Source organism: Phoca vitulina, unplaced genomic scaffold (assembly GCF_004348235.1).
Source record: "Phoca vitulina isolate PV1807 unplaced genomic scaffold, GSC_HSeal_1.0 scaffold4, whole genome shotgun sequence".
Taxonomy (NCBI): domain Eukaryota; kingdom Metazoa; phylum Chordata; class Mammalia; order Carnivora; family Phocidae; genus Phoca; species Phoca vitulina.
This window is the reverse complement of record NW_022589707.1, coordinates 60,491,704-60,513,457: the sequence shown is the minus strand read 5'-3', so window position 1 is coordinate 60,513,457 and position 21,754 is coordinate 60,491,704. Positions and strand designations below refer to the sequence as shown.

Genomic DNA, 21,754 nt, shown 5'->3' with positions numbered 1-21,754 from the left:
ACACCAGTAGGCATCAGAGCGGGAAGTCAGCTCTAGGGCCTTCAGATGTGTCAGCCATCCCTTTCCACCTCCGTGGCTCTCAGGGAGTGGAAATTGAAGATGTTCTGGGGCAAGTAAAGAGAATTGGATAATTTTGTTCGAGGAAGGAGTGATCAATATAGTCTAGACAGTTGTCCTGAAGATAAGAAAGGAGGTTGGTGAGCTCCATGAATCAGAGGTGTCTGCACACTGACATTTTTTAAAATTGAGATAAAATTTCTTTTTTATCTTTTATCTTTATATTTCTTTTATCTTTTAAAATTTCTTCTGTACCTTTTAAGATACAAATTCAATGTTCTTTACTATATTCACAAAGTTGTGCAACCATCGCCGCTCTATAGTTCCAGAACGTTTTCATCACCCCCAAAATAAGCCTTATGCCCATCAGTAATCATTCCCCATTATCCCCCTGACCTCCATCTTACGCAACCACTAATCCGCTCTCCGCTCCCATGGGATTTGCCTCTTCTGGACACTTCATGTAAATGAAGTCATACGGTATGTGGCCTTTTGTGACTTAGCCTAACGTTTTCAAGGTTCATCTATGTTATAGCGTGTGTCAGTACTGTGTTTCTGTTTATTTATGGATTACTATTCCGTGGTATGGCTTTACCACATTTTGTTTACTCCCCGGCTGGTGGATGTTTGGGTTGTTTCCGCTGTTTGGCTACAATGAGTAATGCTGCTATGAAGGTTCGTGTACAAGTTTCTGTGTTGTCATGTGTTTTCTGTTATCCTGGGTGTATACCCCGGAGTGGAAATTACTGGATCATATGCTAACTGTATGTTTAACTTGTTCAGGAACTGCCAGACTGTTGTCTAGAGTGGCTGCCTTCTGTCACATTCCTACTGGCATCGTAGGAGTGTTCCCATTTCTCCATCTCTTCACCGACACTTGGTAGTTGCCCCTTTTTTGCCCTCCCCTCCAGCTTTATTGGGGTATAATTGACATGCAAACATTTTTAAATCCTAGTCAGCCTCGTGGGTGAGAAGTGGCATCTCCTTGTGGTTTGTGCGTGAACTTTTGTCTTCTCAGCACCCAGTCCAGGTCTGTCTCTTGCTACACAGTAGCAACTCACTACTAAAAGATGTGAAAATTCTAAAGGATTATAGGAAAGAGGATCATCGTGAGTGGTTTCTAGTCTTTGGGAAATCAAATTTTATTTTATATATTTTTAAAGATTTTATTTATTTATTTGACAGAGCACAAGCAGGGGGAGCTTCAGGCAGAAGAAAAACAGGCTCCCCGCTGAGCAGGGAGCCCATCGCAGGGCTCGATCCCAGGACCCTGGGATCATGACCTGAGCTGAAGGCAGGCGCTTAACTGACTGAGCCACCCACGCGTCCTGGCAAATCAAATTTTAGAATCAGCTGCTTTTCATTTTTTGAACACAAACTGAGTCAAGAGGTAGCAAGCAAGCTCACTGAATCTTTGCTCCTGGGTACTCCATTACTAAGGGGGTGATAAATTTCAGTAGATGGTTACTCTTAGAGTTTAGAAAAATGGCATGTGCGCCCTGGGATAGAGACTTAGGCAGAAGAAGAGAGCTCTGCAAGAAAAAAGACCCTTTCCTTCATCTCAATTGAAGCGAAGTGCCCGACTCATGACTCACTGCTTGGCGGCACCACCTCACACCTTCCCCACTGTCAGATGCCTGGTGCTACGGGATTGCCTGTAAGAGGGGTTTTCGACAGCAGTGTTCTCCAATTACACATGTTTCCATTAACAAAAGAAATATCTTTGTGGGTTTCTTAGGTACTTGCAGAAATATATTCTAGCTCACTAGTAGCCAGAAGCATCTGATGTGTCTGCCTCACAGTCCTCTGACAGTTAAGCATTTGCTTTTAGGCAAATGCAATGTCAGCCACCATTAAACAGCATATGGCAACAATATGGCCATTCCCTCTTGGGACCAACCTCTCCCCAGAAGAGATGGTACTTGAAATAGGAGATGCTTTTGAATGCAAGACCCCTCTCCCTCCCACCCAGGCATGGTGGCTGGGGAGTGGGCAGAGTGCCACACACAAAAGGACTCGGGCAACCATATCAAATGTGAACATAAGGGGCAAGCTGCCCAGCCAGCAGTGACCAAGGCTGTTTGTCCTGGGCATCTGGGGCTGTGGTTAAGGGGAAGTACCGTCCCAAAACTGGCCAGGATTAGCTCTCTAAAATAGAAAACAGCCCCCACAGCCACTGAAAGAGGGGTTGGGGCTGACTGCTGTTGAATGCAGTGGGGGTGCAGCGAGCAGAGGGAGCCTTTGAAAGCAGAGTCTCCACCCATCTCGTCTCTGAATTCACCCTGTGAATGGGAGAAAATAACTGCCTTTTCTTGAAATAGATGAGGAGAGTGTGGAACCCTGTCTAGTGGGTCAGCTCGTGTGCAAGTGGACATGTGGCCAGAGGGACAAGGGCGAGGGCTGCCTTTGCAGGGACAGCCAGTAACCAAGCAGTCTGCTCAAGAGGAAAAAATAAAGTTTCCTCCAGAGCATCTGGGCTGCCACATCTGTGGAGGGCACCAGAAATTGTCAATAGAGATGCCCAGATGCTCTAAACATAGTCCCCAAACCTTGCTTGTCCTGATTGGATGGAACTATAATATGCTGATAATCAAAATGTGGTGCTCGTCCTCTTGGAAACGGTGGTTCCTCGTACAATACTGTTTCTGTGTGACTTGTGTTGGGATATAGCCGGTCAGACTCACTGGTTTTATATCAAGCTTTTACTGTATGAGTCAATCATATTTCTGGGCCAGATAGTGAACTCACTAGCCTTGTAAAAACATACAACTGCAGTGTCAGAAAAACTTACGCTGATTAGACATTAACACTGTCCAGAAATTCTCATCAACTTTATCATTATTCTTCCACTCGTGTAAACTACTTGATTTGAATGTTTAAAGGCCATGCGTTATTTCTCAAAATGAATCTAAGACTCTGATATTTTAAAGAATAAAATAAGGAAATAGTTAAAACTCCAAAAATATTTATAGAGATACATATTCTTTTTTTTTTAAGATTTTATTTATTTATTTTGACAGACAGTGAGAGAGGGAACACAAGCAGGGGGAGTAGGAGAGGGAGAAGCAGGCTTCCCACAGAGCAGGGAGCCCAACGTGGGGCTCGATCCCAAGACCCTGGGAGCATGACCTAAGCCGAAGGCAGACGCTTAACCGACTGAGCCACCCAGGCGCACCAAGATATATATTCTTAAAGAACTAAGAATAGGGGCGCCTGGGTGGCTCAGTCGGCTGAGCGTCTGCCTTCGGCTCAGGTCATGATCCTGCGGTCCTGGAATCAAGTCCTGCTTCAGGCTCCCTGCTCAGCGGGGAGCCTGCTTCTCCCTCTCCTCCCCACTTGTGGTCTCTCGCTGTCTCTCCTTCTCTCTCTCTCAAATAAATAAATAAAATCTTTAAAAAAAAAAAAACTAAGAATAACAAAGCAGCTTCTTGTTTCCAATTAATTTTGCTTGTCTAAATTGTATTAATCATATAGTTTTAATAATGCTTTATTATGACCCTGAATAACTGAATTGGCTACAAAATTTTAAATGCCTAGGAAAGTGATGAAGTTTTTAAAATAACGTTAATATTATTAATAATGGTTTTCATAGACTATGTCTTCAGAAAATGTACTGTGCAAATGAGAACAACAAAAAACCCTGCACATTTTAGTAGCGTCAATCAGTATTTCTGGAATGCTCTTTTTACTCTTTACCAAATCGTTATAACTGACAGGGTGATATCATCCTTTGCTCCTTACGCTGACAGTCAATAAATTCCAAGACAATTGGCAACAACAACTAGGTCAGTAGCTGTATTAGCAGCAGGAGATTGCAGGGGTTTTTCTAAAACTTTACTCCTAGGGGTTGATGTAGACTTTCCAAATTAGAAGAACTTTCTCCATAATTGGGGGACTGTTCCCATGTGACCGTAGGAACCTAAACATTTGGATGAAAAATAAAAACTTCAGTCAATCATCCAAATGTTTGCCACCATTACATCCAACATCAGGGTACTTAAAAACATCTCAAGAAATGACTAAACTTTAAACTTTACATCTAGATAATTGAGATCATACTGGCTTAGTGTTTCCATATGAATGATAGTATGTCAAATGAGGCACACCCTGGAGATGTCTTGAGCCTTTATGTTCTAGAATACATAGAATACATATTATAAATAATGTTTGATGCTTAAAATATAAACAAAATTGATAATCACATAACTTCTCCTCCATTGCTAATCTTCTAAATAGAAAATAAAAATAAGTGTGTCTTCTCTTTGTCCTCATGTTTTGGTTTGCAGCAGAACAAAATAGACTTTGGTGATAGAACTCTGGGGCTCTAAGGTATTGTTACTCTTTTTTTAGCATGAATTTGACTTTTTATCAAATGCAAATAGAATTCTGAATTCGAGAATGGGGGCATTTGTCACATTTAAAACTCCTTGAAATGGTTTCATTAGTACTTAGTGGGCACTATGTGTTTGATGAATAAGTGAACAATGAATAATGAACAAATAATGAACGAAAAAGTATGGAATGAAAAAGTAGGAATTAGACAGTGTTCTCACTTTGTGGAGTTGGATTCTAGGTGATTGACAACTATGTGTTTCAGTTTCGTAGAAGTACCTCCACTGTTTATTTTTCTCTAGTTTAGAGAAAAGGTTTGGAGTGGTATTTGCTGAGATGTAACTGAAACACAGAAGCAATCAAGTGGTTGAATTCTGGATTTTTCAAATTTAATGACCTTCCCTTATTCATATTGATCGGAGCTTTGGTAAATTCAATTGTTGATACCACCTGGATAATTTTAGGTCTTTCTGAAGCTTTAAAGAAAATGTTTCCAACATAGCTCAAGTAACATAAGAATTTCATCAGTTGAAAACTAAGAATCGCTTCTGTGGGATGTGTAAAACAAGAAGCTGACCAGCATTATTTTCTTTTTCTTTAATTCAGTATCATTATTGAGAGTTATTCTTGAACTTTATGAAAACCAGATTGGGGCACAAGCATGTTCTCCATCTAATCATGTTCAAGGAATTGGAACTGAAAATCATTCAAACTAGGAAAACATGACATTGAAAAATAGTCTGCATTCTTTCTTCTACCTCAGCGTATCTGAGGCTCTTTCTGACAAGGAAGACTTAGGCTGACCCTGTAGCAGATCTGATCTTTTTAGAAATGGATGTTTAGCTTCCCATTCAGGAAGAGATCATAATTTTTTTTTCCAATCACTTTTTCACTTTGCTGGCCTATCAGTGACAACCTTTGATCCTCTCACATTTTTCCTCGGAAAGCTATTCTTGCTCACTATCGTCCACAGAAAAAAAATCCAAATAGCGCCTGCCATTCAAGGCCGTCTTTTATCTGGCCCAGGTGACCTCTCTAGCCACATTCCCTACTACCTGCCTCTTCCGTTCAAGCTCCTTCCCACCAAAACCAGACTGCTGGTTTGGGCTGTTTACCAGCCTCCAGTCTTTCATCCTATTACCCCATCTCCCAGGAATGCCTATTTCTTTTCCTCTCCACTTGCTGAGAGTTCCGCAGGTACTTCAAGGGGTGAAACATTCCCATTCATGAGGTCTTCCTAATCATCCACCCTTTCCACTCTCCTCTTTTCTCCCCTCCCCTAGCTAAAACTAATCTTTCCCACCTCCCCCGTCACACACAGAAAGACACATGCACGCACACGTGCTACTATGATGATTTAGTCATGGCATGCATCACATTCAAGGCTGCTCTTTGTGTGTGCAAATTGTGTCCTGCACAAGGATGTCAAACCCAAGGGACAAATGAAGACAAAGATCCCCCTTACTCTCCACTTGCCAAGGCATGCACCTCCCCACATGTCTATGTCTATGCAGAGAGGCATCTTTTTCTATTTCATAGGAAGGCTTGGACTAGCATATATGGACTAGCAGCATACGCAGCTCTGTTCATCGGCATGCATGCTTTTCTCTTTTATCAGGGCACAAGTTTGTTGAGGGCAATGACTACCTTTGCATTCCCATCATGTCTGGTACAATGCCTTTCTCACACGTAAGGTCATTCATTGAATTTAATTGAAAGGATGAAATGTATTTATTTTAAAAAATTGCTTCCACATATAAACACAAACATGGAAGCACTGTGGGGATCAAAATGGACTTTTTTTTGCAAATGTGGAACGGCCAACTTATCTGATTTTAAGTGTATCATGGTTCTAAGTAATTTCCTATAAAATGTAGTGCCCAGTAGTCTTTTGTGGAATTTCAGAAACCAAATTTGTGATGCTATGACAGGCCCTGGTAGAGCTGGACTGAAATACACTTCTGACTTTGTTAAAATAGGCAAAGAATAACATTAAGAATTGTCTGAAGTGGGCAGGATCAAGGTCAGGAGAATGCCCATGGGAGATGAGGGAATTTGGGGAGGAACCAGTTGGAGCAGTCTGAGGTCAGTATACTTCCTAGAAGTCTACATTAAGGCGAGAACACAAAACCAAAAAAAAAAAAAAAGCACCACATCTTAAGGTCCTTGAAGTTTTGCCAACACTGTATATAGTATAACTCGATGTGGCCATGCCCTCAAAGTAAAGAATTGCTTTGTAAAGACTTTCGTGGAGAATTAATATTACTTCTGATGCAATCTTGTCAATAAAGTGGGAAATGTCCACACAAACCAAGCTTTACATACCACAAGACAATGACACACATAAGCTAGGTTTTATGCCTATTTGAAGACATGGCCAGGATGTCAAATTTCAAGTTTCAAGGGGTAAACATTGGCCAACCCCTCAAGGGAAAGGTCTGTGTCGAGATATAAAATATTCTACTGACTACGCATTTAACAGTTGCTTTATGTTTTCCAGGATGTGTTGAGTTGATGTGATGAACTGTTTTCTCTTCAGGAAGAAACAAGCCTTCTCCAACCATTTCACAGCACACATTTCTCCCCTTTCTCCTCCCAGTCCTCTGTGATGTCCGTGTGCTTCGCTCGTTTCCATCCCAACTTGGTGGTTGGTGGGACTTACTCGGGCCAGATTGTCCTGTGGGATAATCGCAGTCATCGAAGGACGCCGGTGCAGAGGACACCCTTGTCAGCTGCTGCCCACACCGTAAGTCAGCTTTTGTCATTTCTCTGTCAGCCACCCAAGCCCTGAAAGGGGATAACTGACAGAAGTACACATGTGGTCAGTAACTCCAAGTTAGAAGTGTGTAATTTGTAGCAATTGTATCCTGACAGACCGAAATAAAGCCGAGTAAAAAGTAGGTGAAGGAAGCACTGGGTGTAGAGAAAATCTCTTAATGATCTACAAGTTTTAGCACAGAGGAGGGATCTCTCTGGATGCACCAAAGACCATTGGAGACAGGGAGAAACTTGGGAAGAGGTATCTGTGAAATTGTTGTAAAGAAACTCTTTGCATTGACATTGTAACGTGGAAACTCATAATGATTTTCAAATGGGCCATGAAGAGTAAGCATTTCATGTCTAGGGATGGTATATGGGACTTTTGCCAACAGTCCTTTTCCATCTGTGACTTGAGGGAGTGCTACGACTTTAAATTCTGGAATGTATGGTTGTAAGTCTCAACGGTAAAGTCTACAGTGACAATATAATCCCTCGGGTTAAAAGTCAACATCTCAAAACCATTACCCACAATTTAGCAGAAGAGGTTCAGTATAGTGTTCATAAGACAACTACTCTGTCATTTCCTTTAAGAGAATGACAGGTGTGTTTAGCAGTTGTTAGGAGGAATGAGAAGACAGGCATGTCTCCATCAATCCTTGCTACCTTGACATGCAGAGTAACTGATGTTCTTTCTCTGAAATGCCCAAATTATGCCCAAGGATACAGCTCGACTCTTGTTTCAATTTCCTTAATGTGGTTGCCTCATTTGCTCCATCCACTGGCCTCAAAACCATTTTAACTTTAAGAAAGGACTGCTGGCTGCTCTCGCTAAGACCATGAAGAGGGAAATTCTTCCACCCTTGTAAGATTGACGATGGGAAATGACAAATACCAAGTCAGCCTTAATTCTGATTGACTTGGGCCTGAGACACATGCAGGTGAAATGAGTTCTTGGGAATCTTGGAAAATTGCTCTTGCCTACCCCATTTCTGCAAACTAATAACAGAAAATTGTGACCCAGGAGAAGACAGCTTGACACAGGTGTTTGTGCTCAAGTCGTGTGAAACCATTTCTTGGCTGGATGCGCATATCTGGTGTGTTTCTGAGCACATCTCGTGAAATTTCAAAAATTATAAATCCAAATGTTAGAGCAATAAGTTTCAGGGGAAAATCCAAATCCAGGAGCTCTTCCAAAGAGTTAAGCTTTCTTTGTCAAGTAACTTAGGATATGATCATTACAATTAAAATACTATTATTATCAAACAGTAACATATTTCTGTTCAAAAATAAAACATTTTTCCCCTCTTGCTGCGTTTTGTTGAGTCCATAGCTAAAAGGGCACAGTTAATTTTGTGACTGCCTTTCAACTTCCACTAATGCCTGGCTGATTGGTACCAGGATCAAAAGTGGTTAAGGAAAAAGAGGCCCGCCACAGATTACTAATTTCCTTTCACACCCACCACACATATGCATTTGGGACAACAGGAAATCCTAATTAAAGCAAAACCCTTCTGCCACACAGTAAGTTTATTCCTTAAATAAATAAAAACAATCTGGCATGTATACTGGAAAAATGAGCTGTGGCATTGCTTTTTTCTTTCCATTAAGTAGAGTTGTGGATGCCTCTGTGTGTGTGTGTGTAGGCTTTCCCACGTGTCTGCTTCTGTTCTGGTTTCTTTACATCTCTCTCTTTTCTTTTAAGCCGAGTTTTATTACTCATGAAAGCACAGGCCAGTAGTACTGATTAAAGCCAGGGAGGGGCTACCATGCACATTCTTTCTCGAGGCATTCAGCTCTATACATTCTTCTAGATGCTTTCCTTTCCCTCCAATTACCACCCTTAGGAGTCCCAATCCACTAGAATTTTGGTGCTTTGTGTTGATGCTTGGTGGTTAACAACAAAACCCCATCGGACCCTTGCTGAAAATTACTAGGCAGATTTCAGGTTCCCAACAACATTTGGACCTTGCTTTCCTATGCTTCAGTGTTACCGTCTGCTGTTTTTAGGTGAAGATTTGTTTCATCCATTCTCCCACTTGATTTCCACATGGAGCTTTGAATGCTTGTGGCTGGGGCCTTGAGTTTCATTGCTCGCAGGTTCCACACACACTGGAGGCTTGGGAAAAATCATTGTGCACAGTCCCACAACCAGTCTGTCCTCCTGAAACTTAGAGACCTGATAAGGGTAGCACTGAGTTTCAGATCCCTGCTGTACTCACCACTGTCCACATCCACTAAGGCTGATTGAAAATTTCTGTAGGAATGTGGCATGAACAAGACTTAGGGATTCAGTTGGCCATCCAATTGCCAAAAAAGCCAATGTAATCTTAGCATATATAAATACAATTGTACTTTTTATCACGCGAGAAGTGAAAATTCAACACTTTCTAGATTTCTGTATTCTTTTGCTCAGAATATAGGTCGACAGTTGTGTTTTGTTCTCGGAACTTCACTGTAAGAGGAGCTCAGACAAAATATAACATATTCAAAAGGGAGTGACCGGCATTGGGAGGGTATTGAAAGCCTGAAAGCTGGGTACTCGAGACCCTTTGAAGGAATTGGCGAGGATTATTCTGAGTAAGACAAGACTGGGGGAGAGGGGTAACATAACAACACTCTATAAATATTGTTTGGACTTGATCTGTATGATCCCAGAGGGCACTGTACTAAATAAAAGCATCTCCTTGAGCTTTCTTGATCCCCAGTGGTAGAAGGAAGAAATCTCCAGGAATTGGTGCAAAAACTGACTACCCTTAAGAAAGGTGTTTCAGCAGAGTTTGGACCACCTCTTGGTGGAAACAGATGACTAGCTGCCCTAGATGATGATTACGGTTCCTTCTGACCAGGAGTTTATATGATAATAATAGTTTGGGAACCATCCTTTATATAATATCAACTTTCCAATATTAAAGATTGTTTCGTTGTCATTGTGGCTGGGTATTATGGATAGTAACTCATCAAGAGTAAGACTTAGACTGTCCGCTATTTGCACAGAGAGGCACCAGCTAAGTTGTGGCTTGGCCCATGATGGCTAAGCTGCCTGAAATCTAACCCACATGACTGCTAGGTTCTGCTTATGCTAACCTTCCATTTAGTATTTAATGTGCAGCTGCAAATGATTTTAGCCTACCATTTAGGATTCTACAGAGTTATGACGGGAGGTTAGAGCATCTTGCTTATGATTCCCAGGATGTATAAATGACCTTCCTCAAGGCCCCGGCCAAATCGAAGCCTCCGTAGTAGTAGCCCAAATGATATTTTTGAAAAATAAATCTATCATTATCCTAGATTTTGCAGTGACACAAAAGAGCCTAATTTTATCTCATGAGGTGTCTCGTGCCAGTAAGCCCTGCTACCAATATCTCTCCCTCAAATTAAAGAGGCTGATGAATATTAACCACTTTTCTATAAAGAATGTTAACAAACGTTTGGCACTGTGATTATAATGCACTAACCTCCAGATTTAGTAACACATATTCGTTCCAAAAGTCAATAGTTGTACTCTTTTGAAAGCTGTCTTTTTTCATCACTCATGGTGAGCTTAGCAGCCAAACTATGTGCTGCTTCTGCCCCATCAATCATCATTTGCTGCTGCTTCCTTCAGCTCCGGGGGGCTGCCCCTGACGGAGCAAGGTGAGGCTTGGGAAGTGTTTCCGCTCCTGGGCATTGCTGCCAGAGCTTTTAGAAAGCAGTCAGGTTCAAATCAAAAGTGGCAAATGACCTGAGGCTTGTATTATTGGAGGATTCTGTCACTCTTTAATCCTCATTTTAGAGTAATGTGTTGGACACTCCAATGTAAGCATTTCCTCCTGGATCGTCATCTGATCCCCCATGTTTACGTTTTCGCAGCATCCCGTGTACTGTGTAAATGTTGTGGGGACTCAGAACGCTCATAACCTCATCACCGTCTCTACTGATGGTAAGATGTGTTCCTGGAGCCTGGACATGCTCTCAACTCCACAGGTGGGTTTGTTTTCCCCTACACAGTAGAGCATCCTGGTTAAAAGAGATACTTGCCTAATGGAACATAGTTCCTATAAGCCAAACCCTCACATCCTATAGGAGCTAAAACCAATGGATGCACTTGAAAGAGTGGGGCCTGCTTTCAGCAGTCTCCTCCTGAAGCCAAAACCCATTTCCTTTACCGCAAATCATGTAATTATTGTAATAACGTTAATCCTTAGGTCAGTTTCAAGTGAAAATGAAATAATCCATTTTAAAGCATAGTAATTATAGAAGTTGCCTGTGGTATGAATTGTACTTACCCTACAGCATTGTTAAACAAATGCAAACGAAGTTGGAGCTCCACAGAGCAATCTTTTATGGGCACTTGCCTTGGAGGAAAGGTGTCCCCGCGCAACAGAAATCCAAGCCCTTGCTTGCATCCGTAGCCTAGACGACCGCCTGTGTGTATGAAGAATTTGTCCAACCATCTGTTTTGTCCTCTGGAATGTTTGTGAGGATGGCTCCTGCCATTCCTTGCTCAACAAATGAGAAGTTGAAAATGCAAAAATTCCAAAATTTCCAAACCACTAGTGATTACAGTAATGGAAACCAAACAAAGAAGCACAGGGGAAGAGACCACTGGGGGGAGGCATCTAAATGCAACTTGCAGAATATATGTGTGTATACAAGGTGCGTCCGTGCATGCATAAACACACGCAGAGATGCACTCTGTCCACATTTCTTTGTGGGGGAAGAAAAGTATTTCATTGTCCTCCAACTAAAAACGCAGAGAAGGGTTTAGTGTTAGAGACTTTGACAAAAATGTGAGGTAACATCAAGAAAATTATAAAGATATCTAGGAGATAATTCTCAGTGTTAACATTCTATTCCCTTTCCTGGAATAACGACCCTAGAATGTCTAGCTCACAATTTTAGAAGACACTGGCGTTCCAAAACACGTAAGGAAATGTGAAGCCGTAAAGAACCTCCCATAAGTCTCCAAAATACAGATGTAGAGAATATTAAGACTAAGTAAATTCTTTTTATAATTTGGGGTGGGGGGTTGATGGGGAAGATCTAATAAGCTCTTAACTACTTAAGTTCATCTATTTTGACTGATCTTTACCATTATACAAGTTGGGAGTTGTGTGTGGCTATTTTATAACTTTGTCTTAAAATTCTCAGCAGTATGTTGTTTGCTTTTAAAAGCATGGAGATTACAAACAGATATAAGAGCGAACCCTCTAATTAGGAATTTTTAATTGCCCATTTGGCTGATTAAATGTGTATTTGTTTAAGTTAAAACCAGTCGTACAGGGGCTGCAAGACTGTTTTTATTAGTTTTAGCATGCCCACCGGCTCCTGTCCCTGTACAGAGATGTCCAGGGATGGCAGGCAGACCGGGAGCATTCAGCAGTCGCCCTCTCCCTCTCTGTTCCAAGTGGGTGACTGAGAGACTGTACCTTTCCTGCTGCTAATTTGAGTGACGGAACAGCCCATTGGACAGTCCAGTTTTCTGTACTATCATAGTGTCCCCTCATGGATGCACTCCTTGTGTGTGTGACTCTCATGTACTGCGAGCATGTCACATGACCATATGATCTGAGCTACCCCGACTGTTAGCACACACAGCCGATTTCTGGACTCCTCGGCTCAGGTGACCTGGCTTATTCACTTGCGCAAAAAGACTAAACTCCCTAACAACTATAGCAACATGCTCCCCTAAAATGATTTCTTTAAAATTACTCCAGGTGCACAAAGTAGGCTGTTTAATGTAAATAGCCAGAAATATTTAGGGGTGTTAGTTATACTTAATTACTCTTTACCATCATTAAACTGAATTCAGCAGAATGTCTCTTAAGATATACTTTGATTCCTGATTTTGAAAATAATCTGAGATTAAAAAAAAAGACTTTCATTTGCTATTTTAAAGACTTACTTCAATAGAAGCCTACACACCCAACGGCTGTGCTTCATGAAATCATGTCCCCGTTGAAATCTGGTTTTTCTGACTTGAGTGACAACTTTCTGGTTTGAGTCCATGGAGGACACACACTCCTGCTTTGACAAACGTGCTTAGTACATCTGATATTAATACACGTGTACTCTCACGAACAATTGATTTCGAACATGTTTGTAAATATGAGGGTATTGTGTGTTTTATTAAAGCCTGGGGCTGACAAGTGTAACCATTACAGTATTATCTTTAGTTTCTGCCCCATTAGTTTCAAAATTCTCACCTGTCATCTCTGCCTGACTTAAGAAGCAGCACACACTGATGAGATCCAGCCGGCCTGAAACCAGAGATACACAGAAGCATGAGTGTCAGGGGCAGTAACGCGTGGTTTCTGGCACAGCCGGGGTCTTTTGTAACGCTGTGTGAAAAGCAAACAGATGATTGAGCCAAATGATTTTTCCGTGCTATCTTTGGCATAGTGAGGAGTTGACAGAGGGAACGTTACCACGCTGTGTTTTGGTAGGAGAGCATGGAGCTGGTGTACAATAAGTCCAAGCCTGTGGCTGTTACCGGAATGGCTTTCCCGACGGGAGACGTCAATAACTTCGTGGTTGGCAGTGAGGAGGGTACGGTCTACACGGCCTGTCGTCATGGAAGGTGATTTTGTGTTTTCTTACCGATGACGCGTTTCTCACTTCCGAAAGTCTGTTATTGCATTCTGGATTAGAACCACCTTGCGTTATGAGAAAGGCATAACTGAAGACATACAAAGCACACCTCAAGTTCCCATTATCTTAGAGCATCCATCTGCTCTGATCATTAGCCCTTGTAAACCTCGCATGGTTCACACTGCCTTGAGGAGAAAAGCCCAAGCTGCTTAGCAGATCGTATAAGACCCTTGACTACATGCTCCTTCCAAGCCTTGGCCTTCAGGCTCCAGCCACACACCCATGGGGGATAACAATCCCCAAATGCGGCTTACCCCCACACACCTCCATGAGTCCCCACCCTGTTTCTTCTCCTCTCTTCTTGGCCTGGTTCATTCCTCCTCGGCCTTCAAGAGCCAGCCCAGAGGTCCTTCCACATGGAAGCCTCTCCTGACTCCCTTGGGCAGAGAAAACCCTCTCCTCCTTTATGGTTTCATAGAATTGGCATTCCTTTTATTCATTCGTGTTTCCGAGGAATACTTAACTGAGAACCTACCATGTGCCCAGCACCGTGACATCCTGAGGATGCAGTAGGGAACAAAACAGACGTGGAGTTCATATTCTGGTTGAGGGTGAAAGACAATAAACTACTGAAAAAGGGAATATGTGGCTTGAGATGGTAAGTACTACAGAGAAAATTTAAGTCTAGTAAATGGGATTGGACTACAGGCTGAAAGATAGGTTTGCTATTTTATATATTCGTATATATGCTTCTACAATAGCATTAATTACATTTTATTTCAACTATTCATTCATCTGCCATTTTTCTCTTACTAAACTCTTTCCATTTCATCATTGATTTTCTGCCCAGGGCCTGACACATAGTAAGCGAGGAGCTAAAAATCTATATGGGGAATCGAGAAATAATAATAATAACCCAAATAATAATGACCCAAATAAAATAGAGAGATGCTTTGGGGCTTTTCCTCTCAATCAGAGAGGCTGGGATGGTATGAGATACAAGCCACCATGAAGTTTCCAAGTAATAAGAATTCTGCCTTTACTGAGAGATTGGTGAATGCCCCTGGAAAACCATCAGGATAAAGTAGAATCCAGTAATTAGAATTATTGTAAAATTGCATGTAAGACTTAATGAGCAGCTTCACCATCTTTTGAAAGGTTCACTGTTCACTTTGGTACTTAAATTTCTTTAACCTTAGGAGTTATAATTCAATAGATTTTTCATCTCTTGTACTCATCCCAGGCTGTTTACATTTAATGAGAAATCAGAAATTGTTTCAAGTTTATTTTATACCTGTGTTTTTGTGATTTGTAGAAGTAATAAGCATCCATAGCCCAACTATGGGATTCTTCCACTCACATAATATGAGCTGTGATGTTCCTACTGTTCACACATAAAAACAAGCAGTATTTCCCCCTGCTTGCATGATTTAAAGATGAGTAGGAAGAGATGCCTCATAGTTCTATGCCATAAAACTGGCTAAAACCATGCATTAAAGTTTTATGAAAGCATAAAAAGACCTGATAAAGTTGTTCATTCATGCAAACATTTGCTGCACACCTACTTGGAGCAAAGTGCACTGCTAGATGCTGCCAAGCATGCAGACATTGTATAAACCTGGTTTCCACCTTCAAGAAAGTGATGATGATGGGCAAGGTAAATGTACATATATCTGCAACATGGGTAGAAGGTCATAAGTGGCACGAGAGAGGTGCAGAGAATGCAGGGGACCAAATACAGGGTCACAGCATTATCTACACATTTATTAGAACCAACAAGGCATCTAGGTTCCATCGACCTAATCCGGGACCTTAATTATCTGTGAAAGCTACAGAACATGTTCATTGATAACTTTCAGATTTTTTTTCTTTTTTAGTTTCTCTAACGTGAATAATGTTTTACATGGTGAACATTTTTGTTCTGTGGCTGTTGTCCTTTTCAAGCACAATCAGAATTTGCAGTGTGGTTCAAAAGAAGGGTACCTAAGGTGAAAACCACAAATCTTTTTACAACGCGCTTGATTTTGCTTCTTACATTGGCCCATCCATCTGAAATATAAAATACAGATCTTAATAAAGTTGTAAAATAGCAGGAATTTGGCTTCATAGTAATTTCAAATGGGTCTTACAGGCGTAAGGGGTGGGGGGGAGAGGGGGATTTTCTGTTTTTCACCTAACATACAGAAGGTGAAAATCCACTTCCATAAATTAAATAAGGTCCTCATTTTGCACCCTATAAACCCCTTCAGGATGCTGTTAAGAGCAAGTGGAGTCTCACCAGGGGCCACTTCATAGATCAGTTCCTCGTGTTCTTTAGAAGAGTTCAAATGATCACGTGTGGAACTGCTTTTTGCAGTTTCACTGGGCATAATTTTTTGAGTGCCTGTTACATGGAGCACACACTGCAGCATTTTCTCATGATTTCAAATTTTGCTCAGCACATTGACATTTATTGGTGCTCCAGAAGCCCAGATGTTTTAATAACTTAATTCACTTTACTCTCAGTGACATAATATTTAGATTCCACAGTCCCAAAGTATTTGTCTCATTCGTAGCCTCATAAACGTGGATTTTTAAAATACAGCATTTGGGGTGTATTTTTTAACTGGGCATGGTTGTGTGCAGACTTGTGTAACAGGGGCCTGGAAATAACCCCAGCCTACTTACATGAGCGGCGTATGTCCTTGGAGAACTTTCACAGTGTGTATCACTATTTCTCAGATGTGCTTCTTTTGGGGGAGGAAAAAAGGCCTAAGTTTGTCTCTTTTCCCTTTCAACAAATATTTGTTGAGCACTTACTATAGGCCAAACACTTGGTGACAAGAAAACAAGGCACCAGCCCTTATGGAAGTTACATTTGGTAGACTTGAAAACTTCTCTTCTTTCAAAGAAAACATTATTTTCTAAATATCACGTTTAAGTTATGCATATCATACTGTGGTGGCAAGGGTTTTCACAAGTGGCAAGGGTATTATCTTTTGAGATATGTCGACTTCATTTACAAAATTTCCTTGAAAAGGTAAATGTAGGTATACAAGGATGTGTGGAGTTTTGTAGCCAGTGGGGTCCCAGAAGGAGTTAAAATGGAATGTGTGCTGCAAGTCATCATAAGGAGAGAATAGCCTTATTAAGTAAAATATGAAAGCTTCTGAGATTGAAGTTTGTATGTTTTCCATTGATGTGCTGCATCCACAATGATAGGATTTGAGGAACTCTTGAAAAAGGATTAAATGACAAAATTTGATATTAAATTGTGAAGGTTAAAAAGATTATATTGCTCCATATTATTTTTTAATCATCAAAAGTAATCTAGCATTTTATTTCTCTTAAGATAACTGTGAAAGGGGTTTCATTTTTGGTGGTTTATGGTTGTTCTTCTAAATTATGGAGAAGTAATCATGCAGAGACAAGTTTGGTTTTTTTTAAAAGCAATCTCTGCTTTGCAAAGGTCACTGAAATTCTGCTCCCGTGTGGTCTTCATGCAGCAAAGCCGGTATCGGGGAGGTCTTCGAAGGTCACCAGGGCCCAGTGACTGGAATTAACTGCCACATGGCCGTGGGCCCAATCGACTTTTCACACCTGTTTGTCACGTCGTCATTTGACTGGACCGTCAAACTGTGGACCACAAAGGTACGAATGTCTTGATTTAAGTTCTCTGGTAATAAATACATAGGCAAAGAGGACAATTTTACTGTTCACAGCCCGTTGATGAGCCCAGTCGGCCTCATTCTCAGTCCATTGTATTTATTTTAAAATAGATAAGTGATACTGAAAACATTCTAAATTTTAAAAATTCCAGCAATTCAAATACTAATAAAATGGAAGTCCTTCTTTACTAACACTGACCCCGCCCACCACCTCCCCGCCCTCTCCCCACTTTAGTGTTGACTCTGCAGAGCCCCGTAGCACTGACTTACATACACGTGTACTTATGGAAACATGACTTGGGGCTTGGTGGTTTGGGTTTTGGGTGTGTTTTTGGAGCCTTTGGTGGTTTTTAAGCTGGCAAATGGCACTACATTAATTGTGTTTTCAAAGGCAATTCTGACCATGCTTGAGAGCCAAAAAAAGGAAAGGCCACTGGAAGAAAGGTGCAATAGTCCAGGGAATAAATGGCAGTGGTGTAAGCCAGTAGTTTGGGATGGAGAGAGAGAGATGGATTCGAGAACCGTTTATGAGGTAAAAGCAACACAAATTGGTGATATGATTTGATACAAGGATGGTGAGACTGGGAGCCGTCAGGAAAAAAGGCAAGTTATGGCTGAAGCAACTGGAGACGGGGCTAAGAAGTCCCTGCATTCAGTGCCCGGAGCTCCCCAGAGGGACGGCAAGTCGGCCAAGAGCACTGTGCAGGTCGAATTTAAGGGGCCGGGACACACAATGCATGATCTCCATCAGACAGTTTGAGATGTGAGACAGAAGTGGAGGGAGACTTCTGGGCTGCAGGTACATACCCAGTACCAGTCAGAATAGCAATCACTGGGGCGTCTGGGTGGCTCAGTTGTTAAGTGTCTGCCTTCGGCTCAGGTCATGATCCCAGGATCCTGGGATCGAGTCCCACATCGGGCTCTGTGCTTGGCGGGAAGCCTGCTTCTCCCTCTCCTCAGCCCCTCCCCCCCATTTATGCACACACTCTCTCTCCGTCTGTCTCAAATAAATAAATCTAAAAAAAAAAAAAAAAGGAATAGCAATCATTATTACAGTTCAAGCAGTGGATTTTAAAAGAAACGTTAAGAGTAGATCCAGAAAAAGAGGAATATTTAGGAAATAAACAGGAGAAATGAAACTAGAAAAGGAGATTAGAAGAGTACCAACCCAAGAAATGGGGAGGTGAGGATTCTAATTTTTGAGAGAGGGACTGTGGGAAGAGGACAGAATTGGTCTCAACTACATGAAAACAACCTTACCTATAAGAGAAATCCAAATTAAAACCAAGGTGAGAAACTTCTTTTCAACTGTCATACAAAAATCCAAAAGCAACATAGTCTGTGATGAGACCAAAAGAACCAGCCATTCTCAGACCTTGCTTTTGCCAGTGCAAAATGGTACAACACTGGAGAGAGGAATTTGGCAGTATATAAAAATGATCCATCATGCATATTTGCTCATTGTCAGAGCAATTCCTGCTTCTAGGAATCTATGCCAAAGGTATCTTGCAAAAATAAGAAAAAAGACATCTGCAGAGGGGGATTCACTGAAAGGCTACCTTGAATAGCAAAAGACTGGAAAGGACCCAAGAGCCCATCATTAGGGCTGTGGACAAATCAAAAGTAACTTAAGTCCACATGAGAGAGTATGATTCAAGTGTAGAAAGAAATGCAGGAGATTTCTTCATACTATTATGGAGTGATGTCTAGGATATATTTTTAAATGAGAAAAGCAAGGTGGAGAAAAGTGTAAGTAGTATGTTGTCATTGTTTAATATTTATTTATATATTTTTAAAAGTTGGAAAGACAGACACACATACACAAAATTATTCCTTACAGGGAGGCAGGAGGCTGAAAGAAACAGAGAATAGCCATACTTTTTAAAAGATACTTTGTACCTTTGGTTTGGGAACCATATAAATATTTTACATAATTACAAAACAAAATAAAATTTTAAAAGTGTTACCTAAGAAATGTGAAGTGGGGCGCCTGGGTGGCTCAGTCAGTTGAGCGTCCAACTCTTGGTTTCAGCACAGGTCATGACCTCAGGGTTGTGGGATGGAGCCCCGCGTCCGGCTCCACACTCAGCAGGGTGTCTGCTTGAGATTCTCTCCCTCTCCCTCTCCCTGTGCCTCTGCCCCTGCCCCCACCTCTAAAGTAAATAAATATATAAATCTTAAAAATGTGAAGTAACATGAAACAAATCAACCTTAGTGTAGTTCAAATTGGAGGCAAAACATTACGGTATGGAATGATTCTGACTTTAAAATCCTATGTTTTATCTATACATCCCAAAAGGGATATATTTTAAGGATAAAAAGAACTACAAAAAAATTTTAAACTACTTTTAGTACACATTGCTGGTGGCTGTTTCGTCACTGTTACTCTGATGCCATTGTGTTTGTATCATGAGATAAATGACTGCGTTCGTGTCATTGAGGAGTGCTACCAGCTGAGTTGAAAGGAGATACAAGTGCTTGAATTGAGTAAAACCTCAGCAGTAATCCTGAATTTAAATTGGATGTATTAGTAAGAATTTGTGGTGTGTGTTATCTTTAAACCTAAAAAATACATATTCAACAAAAAGGTCTAGAAACAATGACCAATCCAGTAAAAGTGACACTCCTGGTGTCCAGTTTGTGCTCTCTAAATACCACTTTCACTAAAAGAAACCAGAGATCCTGGAAGAAATTACTGATTCTAGAGTCTAGATTCCTGATTCCTGGAGCAGGAAATGGGTAAAATGAGCCTGGAATATTTCATCATAAAAGAAAGCAAGGAAGCTACCAAACACTACGTATTTCTTGTCAAAGGTCTTAGAAGCCAAATTGAATAAGCTTCTGCAGGCCAAAGAATATCAACGAGGGTAATAGATTCATGAATTCATAATAATACTGAAAAAAGGAAAAAAAACTCATTAGTCATCTTTGGGGGACATGAAGAAAGCCAATTCAATATTTTGGAAACTAATAAGTAAAAGGAAGAATCAGTCAATTATTCTGAAAGAATCAAACATTTATTCTGTCTTTTCTATGATTTGTACTTCAGAGCTACTAAATAATTGATGAGGGGATGTTTTTCTTTATAGAAATATTCCAGCTAATATAGGAAGACAGGATTTGAATATTAGTGATTATTGCTGATAGCACTGTAAAAATAGAAACAATCATAGTTATGGAAGTATACAATGCCACTTTTTAAAAAATTTTTTATCCTTATGTTAATCACCATACATTACATCATTAGTTTTTGATGTAGTGTTCCATGATTCATTGTTTGTGCACAACACCCAGTGCTCCATGCAGAATGTGCCCTCTTTAATACCCATCACCAGGCTAACCCATCACCCAACCCCCTCCCCTCTAGAACCCTTAGTTTGTTTTTCAGAGTCCATCCTATCTCATGGTTCGTCTCCCCCTCCGATCCCCCCCCTTCATTCTTCCCCTCCTGCTATCTTCTTTTGTTTTTTCTTACCATATATTGCATTATTTGTTTCACAGGTATAGATCTGTGATTCAACAGTCTTGCACAATTCACAGCACTCACCATAGCACATACCCTCCCCAATGTCTATCACCCAGCCCCCTCATCCCTCCCAACCCACCCCCCACTCCAGCAACCCTCAGTTTGTTTCCTGAGATTGAGAATTCCTCATATCAGTGAAGTCATATGATACATGTCTTTCTCTCATTGACTTATTTCGCTCAGCATAACACCCTCCAGTTCCATCCACATCGTTGCAAATGGCAAGATTTCATTCCTTTTGATGGCTGCATAATATTCCATTGTATATATATACCATACCTTCTTTATCCATTCATCTGTCAATGGACATCTTGGCTCTTTCCACAGTTTGGCTGTTGTGGACATTGCTGCTATAAACATCGGGGTGCACGTACCCCTTTGGATCCCTACATTTGTATCTTTGGGGTAAATACCCAGTAGTGCAATTGCTGGGTCATAGGGTAGCTCTATTTTCAACTTTTTGAGGAACCTCCTTACTGTTTTCTGGAGTGGTTGCACCAGCTTGCATTCCCACCAACAGTGTAAGAGGGTTCCCCTTTCTCCGCATCCCCGCCAACATCTGTCATTTCCTGACTTGTTAATTTTAGCCATTCTGACTGGTGTGAGGTGGTATCTCATTGAGGTTTTGATTTGGATTTCCCTGATGCCGAGTGATGTTGAGCACTTTTTCATGTGTCTGTTGGCCATTTGGATGTCTTCTTTGGAAAAATGTCTGTTGATGTCTTCTGCCCATTTCTTGATTGGATTATTTGTTCTTTGAGTGTTGAGTTTGATAAGTTCTTTATAGATTTTGGATACTAGCCCTTTATCTGATACGTCATTTGCAAATATCTTCTCCCATTCTGTCGGTTGTCTTTTGGTT

General features: G+C 41.0%; 1 protein-coding gene across 10 annotated transcripts in view; it reads left to right on the top strand.

Moving 5' to 3' along the window:
- The window catches only part of DYNC1I1 (dynein cytoplasmic 1 intermediate chain 1), a 308,417-nt gene that overhangs the window by 226,880 nt on the left and 59,783 nt on the right, over nucleotides 1–21,754 (top strand). For all 10 annotated transcript variants that reach the window (XM_032402092.1, XM_032402094.1, XM_032402099.1 and 7 more), the window contains 4 exons: nucleotides 6,989–7,135; nucleotides 10,999–11,112; nucleotides 13,575–13,708; nucleotides 17,205–17,349. In XM_032402092.1, the coding sequence (XP_032257983.1) occupies nucleotides 6,989–7,135; nucleotides 10,999–11,112; nucleotides 13,575–13,708; nucleotides 17,205–17,349 (540 nt within the window). The remainder of the gene's footprint in view (nucleotides 1–6,988; nucleotides 7,136–10,998; nucleotides 11,113–13,574; nucleotides 13,709–17,204; nucleotides 17,350–21,754) is intronic.